Source organism: Chrysemys picta, chromosome 3 (assembly GCF_011386835.1).
Source record: "Chrysemys picta bellii isolate R12L10 chromosome 3, ASM1138683v2, whole genome shotgun sequence".
In the NCBI taxonomy this organism is placed as follows: domain Eukaryota; kingdom Metazoa; phylum Chordata; order Testudines; family Emydidae; genus Chrysemys; species Chrysemys picta.
In genome coordinates this window covers 159,068,000-159,088,246 of record NC_088793.1, presented here as the reverse complement: position 1 = coordinate 159,088,246, position 20,247 = coordinate 159,068,000, and the positions used below count along the sequence as shown (strand labels likewise).

The 20,247-nt window shown below is 42.7% G+C and overlaps 1 protein-coding gene across 6 annotated transcripts in view; it reads right to left on the bottom strand.

Moving 5' to 3' along the window:
• Nucleotides 1-2,187: 2,187 nt before the first annotated feature.
• Nucleotides 2,188-20,247, bottom strand: part of TP53BP2 (tumor protein p53 binding protein 2) — a 61,265-nt gene continuing 43,205 nt past the window's right edge. For 2 of the 6 annotated variants that reach the window (XM_008175183.4, XM_065590629.1), the window contains exons 11-18: nucleotides 19,749-19,897; nucleotides 18,466-18,934; nucleotides 17,282-18,054; nucleotides 15,128-15,265; nucleotides 14,100-14,233; nucleotides 12,973-13,139; nucleotides 7,609-7,808; nucleotides 2,188-3,052 (exon numbers count right to left, since the gene is read on the bottom strand). In XM_008175183.4, the coding sequence (XP_008173405.2) occupies nucleotides 3,011-3,052; nucleotides 7,609-7,808; nucleotides 12,973-13,139; nucleotides 14,100-14,233; nucleotides 15,128-15,265; nucleotides 17,282-18,054; nucleotides 18,466-18,934; nucleotides 19,749-19,897 (2,072 nt within the window). In that variant the 3' untranslated portion in view covers nucleotides 2,188-3,010. Of the gene's footprint in view, nucleotides 3,053-7,608; nucleotides 7,809-12,972; nucleotides 13,140-13,903; nucleotides 14,234-15,127; nucleotides 15,266-17,281; nucleotides 18,055-18,465; nucleotides 18,935-19,748; nucleotides 19,898-20,247 lie in introns of all 6 variants that reach the window. The other 4 variants (XR_010600210.1, XR_010600211.1, XR_010600212.1 and 1 more) reach the window with 4 other exon arrangements.

The following is a 20,247-nucleotide window of genomic DNA, read 5'->3' as shown; positions in this document are numbered from 1 at the left end:
TCTTTTCAGTTGGGCAATGGCACTCCTATTTATCCGGCAAGGGTCTGATAGCAGCAATCCATGCCCAGATGATCAGCAGCTTTGATATTCTTGCCTACCAAGGATTCCAGCAGGGCTTCCTCTGTTGCTTAAATCTTTTGTTCAGCATGCAGCCCGCATCTGCTCACTGGTTCAAGCAATTAAGCTCATTGTTCAAACTAGGTAAATGGTTACTATACATCATTGCCAACCTACATTGGTCCTAGAGGTGAGTTCCACATGCTCATGTTAGTCTGACAAACCTTTTCACCAGATCCATTGAAAGATATCACATTCACAAAGCCATCTACAGAACAATTCCCAAACCCTGAGCTGGAATAGAAAGATCACAGTGTGGTCAGAGATTTTTTTCAGTTTGTAGTGATTGTCCATGCAGTTCATGGCCTCACATAGTAACCTTCCCTTGTAGGAAAGGAGTCTGAGTCTCAAGTTTTATTGACATGTCTTTAAACAAAGCTATGACTAGGTACAGTAATATCTCCTATAAGATTATCCTGGTAGAAAAGGCTAGTTAGAAGTAATTCTTCTGCTATAAATCTTTCCATTTAAAATATATCTGTATAGAGTAATTCCATTAACTTAAGCAGATCTAGTAGTCCCTTATAACCTTCATGTTACTCCTAAAACTAATAATGGATATGGCTTGCATAGCAGGTTAGATGAAAGTCGTAAGTCAAAGAATGTTTTCCACACTGATATTGTAATAGTTGAATACTGGCATATTCTAGCACAGGGGTAGGCAACCTTTCAGAAGTGGTGTGCCGAGTCTTCATTTATTCACTTTAATTTAAGGTTTTGCATGCCGGTAATACATTTTAACTTTTTTTAGAAGGGGTCTCTCTCTAAGTCTATATTATATAACTAAACTATTGTTGTATGTAAAGTAAACAAGGTTTTTAAAATTAAATTAAAATGCTGATCTTACGCCGCCAGCCTGCTGGGTGGGGGGTTCAGGGCAGAGGGCTGGGTGTTGGGGGGGGGGGGGACTCGAGGTCAGGGCAGAGGGCTGGGGGTGTGTGGAGGTGCAGGACAGAAGGCTGGGTGTGGGGGGGATTCAGGGCAGAGGGCTGGGTGTTGGGGGGCGGGGACTCGAGGTCAGGGCAGAGGGCTGGGGGTGTGTGGAGGTGCAGGGCAGAGGGCTGGGTGTTGGGGGGCGGGGACTCGAGGTCAGGGCAGAGGGCTGGGGGTGTGTGGAGGTGCAGGGCAGAGGGCTGGGTGTTGGGGGGCGGGGACTCGAGGTCAGGGCAGAGGGCTGGGGGTGTGTGGAGGTGCAGGACAGAAGGCTGGGTGTGGGGGGGATTCAGGGCAGAGGGCTGTGGGTGTGTGTGGAGGTGCAGGACAGAAGGCTGGGTGTGGGGGGGATTCAGGGCAGAGGGCTGGGGGGTGTGTGGAGGTGCAGGGCAGAAGGCTGGTGGTTGGGGGCAACTCAAGGTCAGGGCAGAGGGCTGTGGGGATGCAGGGCAGAAGGATGGGTGTGTGTTGGGGTGGGAGGGTGCAGGGCAGAAGGCTGGGGTGCTCGGCTTGTGGGGGTGCTCTCAGCCCCCTGCCCTGAGCGGCTCGGAGGGATATGACCTGTTCCACCCACTTCCCCCAGGCCCGTCCCTACCTCTCTCTGCGTGCTCTACAGAGCAGCGAGCAAGCTGCGCCTGGCTCTGCTCCTCTGGGAGGAGGAGGAGGGGCCGGAATGCACCAAGCTGTGGGAAGAAATGGGGGAGGGGGAAGCTTGGCTGCTGCAGGATCAAGCTTCTGCCTCCTGCCCCCTCAGGGGAGAGTGGGGGGGGGCTGAGTGGGGGGGGGGGGGCGAGCCGGGACACCCCCCCCCCCCACCGCTCTCCCCTGCTGGGGCAGGAGGCAGAAGCTTGATCCTGCAGCAGCCAAGCTTCCCCCTCCCCCATTTCTTCCCCCAGTGTGGCGCTTTCTGGCCCCTCTGCCCCTCCTCCTCCTCTCACCGGGCAGGCAGCGTGCCACTCAAAAATCGGCTCACATGCTGTGTTTGGCACGCATGCCATAGGTTGCCAACCCCTGTTCTAGGATGTTATAGTGTATTGTGTTTATGTATCTGCATAGCAGGTTGAGATTTCTCAGTGACGTGCTAATGCAGATGATGTCTGGGATAGAGTTTGACATTAAGTGCCAAAGAATTAAATCTTCAGAGGAGACACCATTTTAATCATATCACAATTAACAAAAAATAAACACATATGGATAACAAAGTTTGTAAGTTTTAAAGGCTACAGAAAGTTTCTATGCTTAATTTTCGGTTACAAAAAAAGACAATAAATACAGGATTTTTTTTTTTGTAAAAACAGATTCTAAAAACTACATTACCTCTGATATAGCACAAAGTATTTCGAATACATGGAATTCCTTAGATGCTACAGCATTTTATAGTTATTGCTCAATGGACTGGTCAAAAGTTCTTCACTGTTAGACACCCTGTTTTATCTTCATAACTTTAACTCAGCTATTTTAACAAATACTCTGCTTACAGAAATGTGCTTTCGGATACTATGTAGGTAGCTTGCATGATTAATTTCCTCCACTAGGAATAAAGCCAAAGACAGATTTGGAGAAAGCCAGTTGTGTGGAACATGAACTCCCGCACTGAGGAATTGAAAAGCTCATTGCATATCATGCAGGAAATAAAAAAAAAAAAGTGAATTCTGTTTCTGTGTACGTATGTGCCATTTGGAAAAACAGAGTGGGCACTAGTTGAATGTCAGGCTTGCTTAGGCCAGATGTAGCACGATGCCATTTGCTTGTAAGCAGCATTTCAGCTGACGGAATGCCCTCCTCCATTTGTGAATCCATTGATCCTTCATTTGTTTTCAAGCACATTCTTCATTGCTTTCAAGTTACATTGTTATTAAAATAAGTCTCATGAAATTGGAACTAACACAAAATGATTTCTTTTATAGAAGTGATAAATCACCCATGATTAGAACTTCACAAGTCGGGATTCTGTGCAATTTCATGCCAAGCTTCTTTGCCTTGGTTTAATCCTTGGGTACAGCTGTGGGGGGGGAAAAAGGAGGAAAAAAAAGATTTTTAAAATGTTAGAGTATAATGGAGCAGAAATTCTTAAATTTAAAGAAAGTAAATGTAGACAAGTATTTCTATCATGAATACCAAGAGCCCCCAGTGTCTAATTATATACATCATCTTCGGTGACAAAGGAGTATTTACATACAATTCCTACAGAGGCAACTTAAAAAAAAAAAAAAAAAAAAAAAAGGTAGCAATTGCAAAGATTTTTTAAAAACTTTCTCCAGGCAAGCATAAAAATATCACAAGGATGTATCAATTGTGACAACGCAGTAGCAGAGTAATAGGAATGTCAAAAGCAATACATTGAAAAGCAAGCAATTCTAAATTATCTAAGCCCTTAGGAACATTCAGCCCTATCCAGATAGGCTGTCATGCAACAAGTGATCTCTACTACAGTGAGCTTTAGAAGGTATTTCTATTCTATTTTTTAAACAAAAGAAGAGGTCAGGGTCTAAAGTCTATTTGATTTCATTCATCTCAGTGCATATCAAACAGCTTTTGACGGGCAACAGATAATCTGAAAAAAAAAAAATCTATATGTTATAGATACCTCTACCAATTGTCTGGTTCTGTGAGGACAGAGTCAGTATGAAATTTTCCCTGCTTTGATCACTGGATATTGGTCAACACCCCCTTAAATGCCAGGCCCTGAAACAGGTTTCATCCAAACCAATCACATATCCATATGTATCAAACAGTGGATCAGTGTTTGACTACAGGAAGTTCCTATCAGTCAGTAAATTGCTTCTGAAGAGAAGAACTGCAGACAGTTAGCCACCAGAACTCTCAAATCCATTTGGTCATGTTTCACCATCAGCTGAGATGTGAAATCAGATATTAAAGCTACCAACAGATTGAGTCCATTAAAAATTTGACATTGCCCAAAGAGTTTCTGTTTTGCATAGACCTAGTCAGCATCTGTATTATAATTATGGTTTGAAGACTTGTAGCCACTATCTTGCCATTCACATAGGATTCAGCAGAGTTCTCACATAGCCTGGTAAGTTTCACTAACATGGCTGGCAAGAATAATCTTCCAGACAGAAAGTATTGAAGCAGATGATCATTGACCCTAGACTCACCAAATGCACATAACCTCAAAGGGGAAAGCAGCTGTGATATCATACAAAGGAGAAAGAATGTGTCAAACTACTGAATCTCTTTCTCTGGGCTAAACATCTGGGCCTGAGTTTCAGGCAATGCCATGGATGTATGCACTTCCTTCTCAGTCTAACGAAGGGTCATTTAGCTATGAATACTTAATCGATTGAAGACTGAATAGGCAGCTCCAAAACTTTAATGGCTAGCATATTTAATTCTGTGTCTTCTAGTCCTTCCAGAGCAGGTGACAGGAATTCCACTGTGGTGAGGCTCAAAATAGCTAAGACGCTTGCAAAGGTTTATTGCTTTACGGGTTTTAAATGATCACAGGAGAACAGAGGTTTCTCGTGTTCTCACACCTGTGCTCTTGCTCAGCCTTGGAGGGGAAAACAATCCCCGCAGTATCGCCACAGGCACAGTGCTTCCACTGGAGGAGAAGAGACATTTAATTTCGGCTCCTGACCTTTTCTCCAAATGCCCCCAGAAGCAGTGGAGTCTTTTGCAGAGCTGCTTCTTCATGGAGTGCCCCCCCTCTGTCCCCACAGCTTGGCATGAACAATGTGCCCCTCTAGAACCTGATCAGGGTTGTCTCTTAATCCTGATGCCCCTAGACCAGTGATACTCAGACCTCATTGGTTCCTGGAGCCAAATTAGCAATCAACATTATCCAAAGGAGCCACAGTACTGTGAATTCATTGTTTCCTTTACTATTTTATATATAAATTCTCACAGCAAAATGACTGACCAAGTATTTTACAATTGGTCAATAACATTGTAAACGCATCCTGATAGGTCAATAATTAAATCACACAGTAATATCATGTGCTGCAAAGAGCCACTTGTGATGTAAACGCATCCTGATAGGTCAATAATTAAATCACACAGTAATATCATGTGCTGCAAAGAGCCACTTGTGACTCCTGAGCCTTGGTCCGAGTATCGCTGCCCTAGACCAATGGGACAACCCTCTACATACAGACCTTGCCTGTCTCTGCTGCCCTCTCTCTCTTTCCTTTTCCAGACCTAGGACTGTTCCTGAACTGTTGCTAATGCACATGGCTTCACAAGAAGCATTGGCTAGGGGTGGCAGAGTGAAAGTGAGACAATCCTTTTCAGTTTCACTCTGGTTCTCCTGCTGAGGACACAGATCCTGAGGCAAGGATGGGTGCCATGCCTTCCTCCAGTCATCTGAAGACAAATTAGGAAGAACGTATATGGGCACCAGACCAACCCTCTTTAGCTTGCTCTTTGGCTTTTGTAGAGGCTAGCGGAGATCCTTCCATATCCCACACCCACTCCCTTCAACCCCTCAAAAAACACACCAGAAGAGTAAAATAAATTTAGAACGGATGAAGAAAAAACTAGTCTCTTTCCTTCCCCTCCCATTCACCAGTAGCTGAAATAAAATCCCCCTTTCCTTTAGCCCATTTTAAACACTGAACAGGATGGTAAGAAAGCAACACCACAACCAAGAAATTAAATCCCAAACTGTTTTGTTGAAACACTGTTTGGCAAAAGTGTGTTTTGCCAGGTGACTGTATAATACAAAGGGCCATTCCTATTGGTAAAAGAGCAAAGGGAAGTTGGATCAGCAACGTTCATTACCCTGTACTCCAGAACCATTACCTTTCGGAGGCTATGTCTTCAAAGTTAAGAGTCCATTTTTACATCCTAGTGGAGACATGGCAGTGTATGTTTAACGTCAATGTAGTTAGTCAAAGCAAACCCCAGGTTGGATTAGCTACACTGAGGTAAAAAGCTTTTTATCCATTAAGATTTCCATCAAAATAGCTCTCAATGTAAAAAAACAACAAACCACCACCACCAAAAACACACACCGCTTTTGGGGGGTGGGGGAGGGAAGAGGGGCAGTGAAGAGATAGCCTAACAGGAAATTCAGTAATAACCAGAGTTTTCCTTTATGGCTGTATGCCACAAACACGGCCTTCAGATTCCAAGGCGTTAATGCTGTTTGAGAAAGGACTGGAAGCATGAAGAGATAGTCAAAAACAAAAAAACCACTACACCAAGCAGAAGGGGTATGTCAGGAAGACTTTAAAAAAAGTTATGAGTAGGCCTGTTCTGAAAGACATAGGAATCCAGTCTTCATTTCCATCCATTTGTGAAACTCTCTGGAAATCATAGCCAGCTTGTGTGCATGGATTATCCGTATGAGGAAGGAGGTACAGCCTGTTTGAAGCATCAATGAGCTGAAATTCAGAGCAGTTAAGAGGTTCTGCCAACACTGAAGGATTATCTCCTGCTGCGGGGATACTGGACATGTATGAAAAGCTTAATGGGGAGAAGTTTTAAATAAAGAGACAGAAGTGTCCATTTGCTACAGTTTTCTGGGAATCTGGGTGTTTGGGGGAGAAGGGAGAGAGAGAGGAAAATGTGTTTCAAAGAGATCTGCCCCACTTCCCCATTAACAAGTGTTGTAAAGAATAGAACAGAGTGGGATGAAATCACCAGCACCACTCACTTTAGCATGGATTTCTGTGATATGCTTCAATTTATACAACAATTGCTGCACCAGCAGAGAATTATAAGAAGCATTTTTCCAGCCTCAAAATATACAATACATTTGGGAAAACGAGTTAACTTAGAAGACAGACAGATAAGAATGGAGGCACCTCTAACCTACAGGAGGCAAATGTGCGAATCACATCCCAGGACCGACATCTCAATCTCATCAACCTACCAATTTATTTCTAGAACAATACTTCTCAAATTGCATGCTACAAGGCTTAAGTTGTCATAATGTCTGGATTACAAGATAATTTACTGAAGTTTCAGTGCATAGAGAATTGTCATTTGTTTTCTTCTACTTCTAGAACAAGCGATTTCATGACAGCTGACACTAACTGAATAATACAAGGACGACATTAAGCATCTTCACAGGTCTTGCTTTTTTGACAGCATGATCTTTCTCTTCCAAACTGGAACTATTTTAACTGTAGAATTTTGTGGCATGCCTCGTCCTATGAGATTACTCCAGGGATAATTAGAGGGGAAGATGCAATATGCGCATCCAGAGAATAGGCAGGAGGGCTGGTGGCTCACCATAGTCATCTTCATGGGAGCAGAAGTAGACCACACCCTTAAACCAAGTGTCAGATTTGCAGCTGACTATGCGTAATAAAATGGCTGTATTTGGGATGCCTTTTTCCAGAAAGTATCACTATCTGGAAAAGACACTAACTCCTGCTTTCCCCATAGCAACGGAAAAGCCTTTGGTCAAAATGGAGCTGTAGAAGTCACACATTCAGTTGCAAATTAGTAATTATCTTTTTTGAGATGGTAAGACAAGATTGCATGTGCATGTAGAATCAACACTGACATGTTGGTTATGTGACTGCTTTTCCATACATGTAGTTTGTACTTCAAAGATCATAGGACTAAGTATCAAGAGCAACTCACCCCCAGCAAGTTGCGTGGTATATATCCTTCCTTGTCATTTAGCCGTGCCCACCACCACTCAATTTCATCTTCATCTTCCCGGCGTAGTATTGTCATGCAGTCTCCTTCTTTCATGGACAACTCATCATCATTCTGTGCTTCATAATCCCAGAGTGCGTAGATCACTCCTTTGTTCATTATCCCCATTTTCTCCTGCACTCCTGGAACAAGACAGACAAAACAAAACAGCTCAACCTAAATTGGATCTCAATGTCATGGTCACTTGGGAATAACTGTTGTACCATATCTGACAGCCAAACAAGGGATGTGCACAAGAAAGTCATGACTTCTATCAAGTTAGCTACCTAGTTATCAGCAAACAAATAGTGCATTCCTGAAAAAACTATTAAAGGATTAAGAGGAATTAGAAAACTTCAGACAATTTTCAAACACATGTAATCTCCTACTTAAATTATGCTCAAGAAGCATTTGCTAGATAGAATAGAAAAGTCCAAGAAATGGGCGTATTGTAAAGTCAACATAATAAGAAGACTAGTTCATTACTAAAGGTTTATTACTAAAGGTAAATGTTATTGTAGTTCCCTGGCTTCTTATCAAGGGAGTATGTGCAAGAAATGCAAGCTGCTGTTTTTAAAAGCATGATTAACAATTCTATTAGCAAGAAGGTGGTTTTTATTCAGCAACAGCAAAGTGAAAATGGTATTCAAGTAAGCACTACACCCCCATTTGAGAGAAAGGAAAATGAAGGTACTGAGAGATTAAGTGAGTTTCTACAATGTCACTTAAATTCAGAGATAAGAACAGATGGTCACCTGATTTTTAGACTCATGCTCTACCCTCTGCCTAAAGCATATGTCTACCCCCCTCTGCTTTATCTTTAAGTAACTACTGGTTTTGTTTATATAAACACACATATCCCAGCACTTCCTACATTTGCACCACTAATTTTATCTAGCTTTAGATAAAAATAAGTTAGTTAAATTGCTTCATCACAGTATATTGGACAAATCTGTGCTAATTACAGCTGTTATTTAGGATTTGCGTATCATCATCATGAGTTGGCATATTTAATTTTTAAGCTAGAGACATTTTTAAAAGCTCCCCCAGTATGCATTCCTCCACTTCCAGACTGGAAACCAAAAGCAGAATTTTAATTTGGAGTAAAGTATCAGAGGGGTAGCCGTGTTAGTCTGAATCTGTAAAAAGCAACAGAGGGTCCTGTGGCACCTTTGAGACTAACAGAAGTACTGGGAGCATAAGCTTTCGTGGGTAAGAACCTCACTTCTTCAGATGCAAGAACCTCACTTCTTGCATCTGAAGAAGTGAGGTTCTTACCCACGAAAGCTTATGCTCCCAGTACTTCTGTTAGTCTCAAAGGTGCCACAGGACCCTCTGTTGCAATTTGGAGTAAGCCAACTAAATACAGGATATACTGCCGTCCTCTTATTTATTCTACTTAAAAGGACAAATCCTAGCTCTCCCTTGTACAGAACTGTACTAGTTGATGTGGTGTGCACACCTCACCCTTACCAAAGGGAGGAATCCAAAGCATTTTTTGGTAATGCAGCAGCCTTAATATGCTGATAGATGAGCCAACATCTTCTAGTTTGACAAAACAGCTCAGGTGAAAGCTGTGGAATCCTGAAAGTATCACTTCATTCCCTGCTTCCATACATGCTTAATGTAAATGCTACTGTCTTTTTAACAAGACCACTTCAAGAAAATCAGATTCCAGTCGGTCAAAAAACAAAAGGGTGGAGGAGGAGACTAATTTTAACATTAAAAAACCAAACCAACAACAATAATCCAGGTTATGTAGTTTCAGTCAACACACTTCTAGTGTCCAGAGACAGGAAGTATAGTGCATGGAGAATACACAGCCATCCTCTTATTAGTGCTTATGTAAAGAGCCTTTGCTTCCTGCAATGTTTGAACACGAGCAACCAGTGTGCCTGTTGAGACTGTTGGCCCCTTGAAAAGATGGCATCCTGGTAGCAGAGTTCCCCTAGGTAGGAATGGTGAAGCAGCTGATGAGAGAGATCACATGACCTGGGAAGGGACATGTGACATGGGAATCAGGCACATTTCAGAGAGCAGGGACTAGGAAAGTGCTGGCACAGGTCTCTCGGCAGCAATCTGCGGGACAGTTTGACTGGGGTAGAGCCAGGATGTCAGAGAAGGGCCAGCAGAGCTCCTGGCATAGAGGGAGCTGGGGCAGGACCTCAGGAGCAAGATTACACAGAAGCCCCGATAAAAAGATGCGGGGAGCCTGAATACAAGGGTGAAGGGTTGAATTCTTTTTTAAAAACTTAATAAACCAGAAGCCAGAGGGAGATTTTAATTTGGAACAACATTTGTGAGGTGCACAAGTATCTCTGGGGCACAGCAGGGGGGGCTGAGGCATAGTGGTGCACCACAGCAGGACAGGAAGTGAAACCATGGCACAAGCCTCTCAAGTTGGAAAAAAGGAGCCTGTCAGCAGGAGGTTAACCCCAGTAAATTACGTAGGCCCAGCTCCCCTGTGCCAGAGCAGGCGCTCCGCTCCCATTTCCCAGTTAAGAGGGTGGGGCAGCACTCGGGGGCTCTAAGGGATGCAGGAGGTACCCAGTGAAAGGATGTCCATAAGGGAAGCCAGGAAAGAGTACCAGTGAGTCAGAGCAGACTAGTTTAGTCAGGACGGGCAGGTGAGAGCTGCCAGGGACCAGGGGATCATGGAAGGTCCCAGAAGGAAGCCGGAGGCAGGGAGAGCACCCAAGAGGGTTTTGCTGGCTGACTTCCCCAAACCAGAGAGCCAGGGCTGAAGGCAGGAGGAGCAAAGGGAGTTGCTTGCTGGCTCTAAGCTGCAGAGCTGGAACCAAGGGCTGATGGCAGGGGAGCAGTGGAGGAGTTTACCTGTTAACATCTCCAGGGCCAGACAGCTGGTCCCAGAGGAACTGAGAGAGGGTCATGGAGGAGTGAGGGATGCTGCTCTGGCAAGGAGGCTCCCAGCAGAGAGCTGAGGGGGTTCCTGATGGGAAGAACAGGGATGCACTCCAGTGTGAAGGGCAGGGGCAGCTATCCTGGTACAAGGACAGGAGAGGACTACACTGGAGAGAGCTAGGACATGGTGAGGGACACTGGGGCTGTATGTTGCATGTACTGTTTGGACTACGCTAGGGGAATTCTGCATTATAGGGGGATGGGACTTGTTTGGATTTATGTGCATGGGACTTCTGTAATAAATGACCCTTCTCCCTGCCCAAAGGCTATATTTATGCTTGGGAAGATGCTTTGGACTATGTCTGAAGAGCTGAGGGAAACTGAGGCAGGTGCACCGGTCATGCTGTTGTCTGCCAGTGGAGGGCATTCTGGGCACGGCTGCTCTTCTTATGCAGCTATAGGAGCATGCTTGAGGCAAGAACATTAATACATCTCAGTATCATGTGCATGTATTACTGACTCATCATTTCTTGTCAGAACTTTCAGATATAACTCTACCAAACCCATTTCACAGGATTCCTTAGATCTGCTAAAGAAAGGTTTGTGTTCAGACTAAGGCCCTCGTTTTCACCATCTACTTGACCTTGCAGTCAAGTGACCCCGTTGCATGTGGACCTTAGTTATGTACTGTAGCAACATGCAGGGATATTGAACACAGGATTAGGATCCCAAAGGATTTGGCAGAAAGAGAAGCTGGGTTGTGTGGGAAAAGAATTGTAAGTCAAAACACAAGAGCACTAAAGGCGAGAAACTTACAGGTAATGGATATGGGTTTGTTTAATTGCTTCTCCCCCCCCCCCCCCCACCCAGTTTATCCGTGTGTAGAAATTACTCTTAAAATGAAGATGGTAAAGCCAGCAAATCTCAATGGGGATAAGATTACAAGCATAAGTAATATCATAGTTCTGCTTTAAGCCTCTAGTCCTTCAGCCCAGATTGAATTAAATGTGGCTAGATGTGTTGAAGCAGCTTTACAAGTATTGTCATTTCTTTGCAGCTAAAAGGGATTAGGTGAATATTATTCAGGACTATATATTGACTGCTTCACTGCTGTCCAGTACACTAAGTACATCCATTCAGTTTATATGCAGCTCCTGTGCTCTGTCTACTGTGGCATCCAGAGGGTCAGATTTCAATTCAACATCCATTCTTTAAAATAGCAGCATATCAAAAGGCAAATGGAAGGAATAGTCTGAACTCACTCCTTGGCACCAGGAATCAGATTTTCCCAGTCTATGAACATACTATCATTGTTGTAGATTACCAGAAACATCATATTAATAGGTTTTGAAGTCCAAAAATAACCAGACATCAAATACATAAGCAGTGTCCTACTGCTTGCTTAAAGATGCTAGTTTCAATCTGTAAAAACAGACAGTGACCTAAAATTTTACCACTATAGAACAGTCACCCTGAGGCCTATTTGAAAGGATCTCTGTGACCTCAGTTTAAATCCTACTTAGTTGGGTTTCCTACTTTCAAAAGAACACCTTTATATTTGGAACCAAGTGACTCCTTGGTTCGCAATCGCAATTCAATGAGGACAGCTGAATAGATCTGGAACTTTGAGATAAGTGACGAAGCAGCTTACAGAAGTTTGTACAAAGTACTGCCTATGTTCCACTTGTTCTCGGGATAACTAAAAAGCTCTGTTTTTACTACTGTCCTCCAGTGTGTGTGTGTGTGTGTGTGTGTGTGTGTGTGTGTGTGTGTGTGTGTGTGTGTGTGTGTCTCACACACACACACTTCTAAAAAGACTGTTGTCTCCTATCTACTGATCAGTTAGATAGTCAAGAGAAAATACATTTGAACTTTCAATACTAATGTGTTAAAGAAAGCTTGGGATCCTCAATGATCAATACACTCCCATATTGTGCAGAAAAGACAAAGATGGCTGTACTTTTGAACAGCTACTCCCTCTAGCCTTACTATCTGAAGAGGACTTAAAAAAATCCTACATTGTTATTATGGGGTAACAGAATACAGGAAACAGTACGGAATCAAGTTTAGAGCACAAAACCTCTGACTGATCAGAAACTTGGCAAAAACTTTCTTACTTCCGATATTCATTTCTAATAAGTATAGCAAGTGAAAGGCAACACACAGTAGCCTTTCCACAAACATTAACAACCCAAGTAGGAGAATTCTGTACCCACTTCAGTTAGCACATATTGGTTAATTCAGGCAGACTTTTCCCAGTGGTCTTTGGAGGGCTTTCCCATTGGGTTAACTCACTCAGTTTCTCCAATTAAATCAAAGTCTCCTCTGCTCAACAGGCTTTGCTCATTTCTGGCTAGCCACACTTCAGTAATTGAACCCAAAACACATATTGAAAGGCCCCATGGAGCAGCTTGTATTCTTCAGAACTGAACTCTGAACACATACCGTAGAGAAACTGAGAGCACTGGGTGTAGCCTTCTTCCATTTCTTCACATTTGTCTGCAGCTGTCTGCATGTCACTGTAGGTCATAGCAAACACAGCAGCACCTGATTCCACTAGGAATTTGCACACCTGGACGTTATTGCAAGATGCCGCGCAGTGTAAAGGGGTCCTACAAATTGGGGAGAGGAAGAGTGATTGTTAGGTTCAAGACATCTTTTCAGGTGTGTTACTGGCAGCAGTGCTTATTGGGTATGTCTACACTGCATCCGGAAGTGAGCCACCCACCCTGGCAGACAGACTTGTGCTAGCAGGGCTCACACTAGGGTACGAAAAAATAGCTGTGGAGATGTAGCGGTTCAGGCTGGAAATTCATGTGAGACAGTATCAAAAGCTTTACTGAAGTCAAGACTGCACGTTAACATTGCAAGCTCACATGGATTCTCCTCGACAGTTGGAGGTTCAAATATTAATTTTCAAACAAAAAAGAAACAGGAACAAGTTTTCTACACCGACTATAGCATTATTATAGCTACTAACTGTAACCCAGAAGCACTATAGTCAGGGTCTTTTTGAGCCACCTCCTCCTCAACCTCAGGATTTTCTGTCCTCCGAACTTCCCCATTGTGGGTTACACCCTTCTTCCTCCTCTGTCCCACTCAAGGTGGTGACCAAACTGGGTGAGGAAAACTCATCTAGCAGGGGTTCAGAAGCTTATGCTGCAGGCCTTCATCAACAGGCCACATTTTCACCCTGGCTATATCCTTACTTGACACCTCACCAGGAATTGCTTCTGCCCAACCAGGTTCTCCAGCAGGAAAAGCATCACTAATTAGTTCTGTAATATCCCAGCGCACTTTGTTTAGACAGGAGTGAGTAATTCTCAAGCTCCATTCTCTTTCATTAAAACTTGTGCTGCAACAGTTGAAATCCCACCTGTCCAGAACTCAAGAGCTTCATGGAGGGAATGCTTCCAGCTCCCGTCTGCAGTGCAAAAAGTAGGGTGCCGAGTTGGAGAGTCAAACTCAGATGCCTCCCATCAGATTTATTCAGGGCAGCCCAAAAGGAGCTGTTCTTTGGCAATGAGTTTTCACACTAATACCACTTAAAGGAAACTGAAGACTGTCCTTACCATCCATCACTATCTGCAGCGTTAACATTCACACCAAACTGTACCAGAAACTTTACAATCTCGGTGTGACCAGCACACACGGCATTGTGAAGTGCTGTAATTCCTTCATCATTGGGCAGGCTGGGATCTTCAACCTACAGGGCACAGAAAAAGAAGCCATTCACATTCAAATGGTTCTCTCTACAGCACTACTGTCCAGATGGAACCATTTATAAAAATGGACAGACTGTCATCTGGTTTTGAAAGATTACTTAAGAGCGAAGTTTCTGTGATGGATATGGGCAATAAGCAGCAACTAAATCAGTGGTTCTCAAACTTTTGTATTAGTGACCCCTTTCACACAGCAAGCCTATGAGTGCAACACCTGTTATAAATTAAAAACACTTTTTAAATATTTAACACTATTATAAATACTGGAGGCGAAGCAGGGTTTGGGGGGAGGCTGACAGCTCACGACCCCCCAAGTAATAACCTTGTGACCCCGAGGGGTCACGACACCCAGTTTGAGAAACCCTGAACTAAATGAATACAAACCCCACCAAGTCTCACACGTACACTTAACTCAAATTCACTGTAGCAGTCAAACATTGAAAATGGTTTACAGGGAATATTTGCAGTGTCCAGATCATTTAGTAAAAAGCAGTATTACAAAATTGATCAGAGCTAATTTTAGAGAGGGATGGCACGGCAACTTTTTGGAATTGGGAGTCAGGATTCTTGACTATTTCACATTGAAACGTAAGCAAAGTAAGTGATTTATACTTGTGTGTTATCAAGTCATTTGATATATTATAGATTACATATTGTCAGAAGAGATCAAGACATACTAAGGACAACATGGCAAAATTATTCCCTAAAAAGACTTAACACTGAATATCCAGAACCAACACTGTGGATATGTTGCCATCTGAACTGGCCCCTCAGTGGGATCATCTCTTACAGACCTGATACCATCTTCTCAACATTTAGTGGCAAAAAGTTTCTAATGTAAACTTCAATTTTAATCCCGTCCCTTATAATATTTTTACCTCATAAATGATTCTTTGCACAAGGTCAAATTCTCCCTCCAAAGATGAATCTAAAAGCAATGCAAGGGGGTTGAATTTCACTCTCATTCCATGGGCAATCCTCTCTGAGCCAGTTTTACGTAAGTTCGTCCTCTTCCCCTGCGGGGGGGGGGGGGGGGGGGGATACAGGTTATAGGAATTCTTGATACATTGAGAACAACGTTAGAACTTATGATTGAGGTCGTATATGAAATCTAGACTCAAGATGTCCCCAAACCACCACTCTTCCTGCACAACACTGCACAGATAGCTAGATACATAATGGGAGATTTTTGCCTCCCTCTGAAGGCTCAGATAAGGGCCACTGCTGAAGATTAGATACTAGACTGATGGTCCAGTCTAATATAGCAATTCCCATGGTCCTAACATAGCAAAATCATTAAACCAAAAGTCAACTAAAAATACTAACAAGGCAAAATATTATTGAATGAGTGCATTTTTGTATTCACAGCATTTTATCATTCATCTGTCAAAAGCTATCACACTAACTAGAAGGAAAACATTTTTTAAACACTGGTATAAATTATAGTCCTTCTGGATTTCAACAAATTATTACAAACTCATTAGTAGGAATAGGGATTATAGAAACAAGTCACCTGGCTACATTAAAGAAAATTTTAGAGGGATCCTGTAGAACCATATTTAGATCTAAGTTAACATTTTTACAGCTGTGTTGGAAACAATTTTGACTTTACAAATACTTATTTTAAGCCCAACACTCTATTGTTGAGAATGAGTATTTGTTAAAAATGGCGATATCCCCAGCTGCCTGTGCAGCAGCAAGAAAAACTATTCATAGGGCTATGCAAATTCCTACTGACAGATGTCAGGGCAAAAGAGGTCAACAGAAGTGAGTCATGTTGGCTTCTGTTCATTTAAAAACACAGGAAGAAACAAAACATTTAGCAGATGAAGAGAACCAATGTATGATCTGCAAGTGAATTGACACGACTTTGAGATTTCCAGAAAAATAAATTACAAAAAGCCAGGGTTTTCCAACAAACAGCCTGTCAAGAAACCCAAATATCCTAGTGTGGGCTCAACTTCTTGACTCGTTTCTTCACATCAGTCTAGAATCAGTATTGCAGAGAAAAGCTTCCAGAACACGTTCAAAATGGCCTCAAAGGTGATCAACTGAATTGAGTTCTTGGGATTTGGGAAATCCTGATTGTTCAAATTCTTCACACCTGCAAGTTTGTTTTTGTTTTTTTTTTGGAGGGGGAAGGGAGGGAGAGATGGTGGAAGTGGGAGGGGAGGGGAAGGTAACTGGTATTCCATGCAACATCGGAAGACTGAAAGTGAACTTGATTGAAAGCTATTAGCATCTCTGCTTTCCAGTTGACTTGGTAGAATCCCACCTTTGTACACCAACCTATTGTGTGTGTTTATAGTGTGTGAGGAACTGAAAACATTTAACATTTTTGTTCTAAACCAGTGGTTGTGCGGCATGTTTTGTCATCTCACTTTTCTTACTGTTTATTTTAGTAGCTCGTAAGTGGCACCATCTTCATGTAACCTCCACTAATGGATGCTAATTAGTTGAAATTGTAGAGAATCATAAAAACAAGTAAATTTCGGTAAAATGGATGCAAGTAGCTGGTGCCAATTTTAGAATGAGAGTTAACTATAGCCTTTAGCACCAACAAATTGTTTAGATAGTACATTTCCAGTATACAGTCTGGTCCAGGACTAAGCATATTAGGCTCCACCAAGTATCAATAATAACATGAATACAGATTTCAAAAAGCATTTATCATTTCAAAACCACAATTTTATTACCTCTAAAATGGAATTAGCTTTGAGTGAAATGGAGATTTATGCTGAGAGCGCCGTTTTCACAAACCCTAAGAGAAACTCTAGGTTTGTTCTGTGTTGAGTACTATTTGAAATTTTTAACCAGAGTAAATACTTTTGCTGAAAACAGGATATCAATACAGCTAGACTGGACACTGACAGAGGGGGACCTATAGCCTGCTAAGGTGACTATTCTCCCACATGCTGGTAGGAAATCTCTACAACCTACTACATAGTGCAATGCACAGGTTCTATTGGTGAAACCTAAAATGACCTATGAAGTACTCAAATCTTAGGCTAACTAGAGGGGCTGGTACTTACAGGAGGTAAGGAAAACTGTCCAGTGACTTCAGGGGGTCGCATACTGAAGGAGTCCTCTCCCAGTCCCTCTGGTTCTCCTGATGGGTAAGGTGGTGGTGGGTATGGAGGATATTCCTCCATGTAAACTTCCAGTGGTTCTGATGACTCTAGACTTGGTTCTTCCATTTCAGACTGCATGAGTGCATCACTGTCTGATGTTACCTCAGGCACGCTATCTAGCCCTGCTGAAGGTAGAGGCACTTCATTCTGATCTGTGCTTGTGTTTTCTGCTTCCTCGGTGATGGCTGCTTCAGATGTGGAAGGAACCACTTCTTTCTCGGATTCTGTGCTTAAATAAGGGTTCTGGATTTCTGTTGGGCTTTCAGGACTGGCAGACGTGGAGGTTTGTTTAGATGGATATGATGGGGTTGAGATGGTCTCCATGGCAGCCAGAGTGGTTCTCTGATACAAAAGCTTCTGAATATTAGGCCCATTCGGACCTTCTGGCTCAGTAATAGAACTACGCTTCTTCAGTGGCCTTGGTGCATTAGACAGCTTCTTCCTTAGGGCCTCCAAATCGGCATCACTCTGATTTCGGTAAGGGTTGGATAAGAAAGGCAACAGTTTGGTAGGGCTGAGTGGGCGAGGAATTCTTTCAGTTTCATGATTCTCATGGGCAGAAGCTATTGTCTCCATTTCGGGCTCCGGACTGCCGTGGCTATTTGAGTAGACATTCTCCATCTGCTGTGACTGATTTTGTGCGCTGGTTCCAGCAATCACGGGCTTGCCATACACTGAGAAGCAATTCAGAAAGAGAAAACTAAGTATTTGACCAACAAAAAGAACTATCTAGTACAGTGAGAAGGTAGAATATAGTATCTTTTTGAACCTGCTAGAAGCCAGCCTTATCCTACAGCTATTAAAATAAACACCTCCCCAGTGTTGGAAGAAAGGTATTGTTTTAGAGACCAGGGTAACAGGACAGATACAGGTAACCATATTTTACACAAGCATCTTGGAGGGGGGTGGGGGAGGGGAGTTGATACTGTACACTTCACTACTGTTCTCTCTGCTACAAACACTGACCTTTAGTAGCTAACGATTTATAGCTTCCATATCCCTCTTGGTTCCTCAAGAAAGTGATATACACCCTACAGTTCCCATGTAACTTTACAAATGAAAGTGAAAGACATCCACATCCTTACTGCTTGGGAAGTGTGGGCCTCTGGTCTGTGCCCTCGTCAGAGCACTCTGCACTGCCTGCTGAAAATTCTTCCCAGGAGTCTGCTGCTGTGTGTACATGCTGTATATTGAACTCGCAGCCACGGTCTGTGGCTTTCGAAATGATGGAAGTGGAGTTTCTTTGGATGGCTGAGGGGTGAAAGGTCTCACAGCTGCTGCAGGTGGGCTCTCTTGTTTGGATGAGGAAAGAACTTGGTCCTGGATAGCGGAGGGACCACTGGGAGGCACAGAGATTCGTTGTTGGATCTGCTGGGCTGCTGACTTCTGTTTGTTCCCCATAGTTACAATAGCCAAAGGCAGCTTCTGTGGATTTCCATCAAGCTTAGTTTCAGAAGAAGGTAGCTGACTGGCTTGACCAAAATAAGGTAAGTTTATCTGTTTTGGTTTAGTGGGAACTGGCGGTGGTACTTTCGTCACATTTTTATTGGCAATCTGCAAGACAAAAACATAGCTGAATTAATGAAAGTCTAATCTAGCACTGTGTTAAAAAGGGTGTTCTAGCAGATCTGGTGGGAAAGACACTGGGTAGACAGCACAATAGCTACAGATGTGATTATTTCTTTAGTGGTTTTTATGGTCTATTTTTATTCATAAGAATGCATGAAATACCAAGATTTGAATTATAATCACAGCTGTTGTACACAATCCCTGGATTGGCCACAGAAAGTCTTAAATATCTGGCAGTTGAAAGGGTCTGTTAAAGTGATAAATTATGGAAGAATCACAGTAGTTCTGTAAGGCTAGCTAGGGTATTTACTACAATGATACATACATAAGTTTATTCTAATTTCTGTATCCTCTATTTTCACATGTAGCACCTGAATTTTTAGTCACAGATTACTGAATTCTGTTGTGATTTATTTAAGATCTGAGGGATGCTACCAAATTACGTTAATAGATTATAAACAGATACTCAAACCTAAACAGTTTGTTTTAAAGCACAGGTTCTGTATAGCACCTTAGCAAGGAAATATTGATCGCATGCAAGCAAATGTGAAAAGCACAACTATTTGCACATGATAAATATTCAGAGTAGGTAGACTGAGGGCGAGTTTGAGAGCTACGTACTCACCTTAGAAGCCTACAATTCCCTTCTAGTATTCCCTTAAAAGAACCAGAGCCCTTTCAATTTTATTAAGGCAGTGTTTGTGAAGCTGTGCAGCAATCATTAATAGAAGGATTTCCTGGAATGCAGGAAAATGAGATAAGTGCAAAACTAGACAAGGACTATGCATTTTCCGCATACCTGACCATCTCGCAGGAGGTCTTCACTGCTCTGGTTTTTTCTCAGCAAGCCCAGTGCTGGCCCTCCAGTGGACTGATCCACAGAATCAAACATTGAGAAAGGACGCACTTTCTTCTCTTTCTCTCGTAGTGGAGTCTCTCCATCACCACCTGAAGGAGAGGAAAGGCAGAATTAAGGCAAATATCTGGAATCCAGTTGCAACAGTAAGAGGTCCATTTCACTCTTCTGTCACTGTATGGACTTGTATAGGGAAGCTTATATATAATCCTACTCCCCCATGCCATACTCTAAAGACCCCAAGAAAAGTTGTACATTATAAGATGCAAACCAAACCAGACCAGATCTGCGGGCAATATTCTCTACTGTAATAACACCAAACAAAATTAGGGGCGTTAAAAACAAACACCAACAACCAGTAGATTGTTAGTAGGTTTGCTACAGTAACCTTCAAAAACAACTGTCTTCAATTCTATTACTAAAATGAATTATAGACATCAAC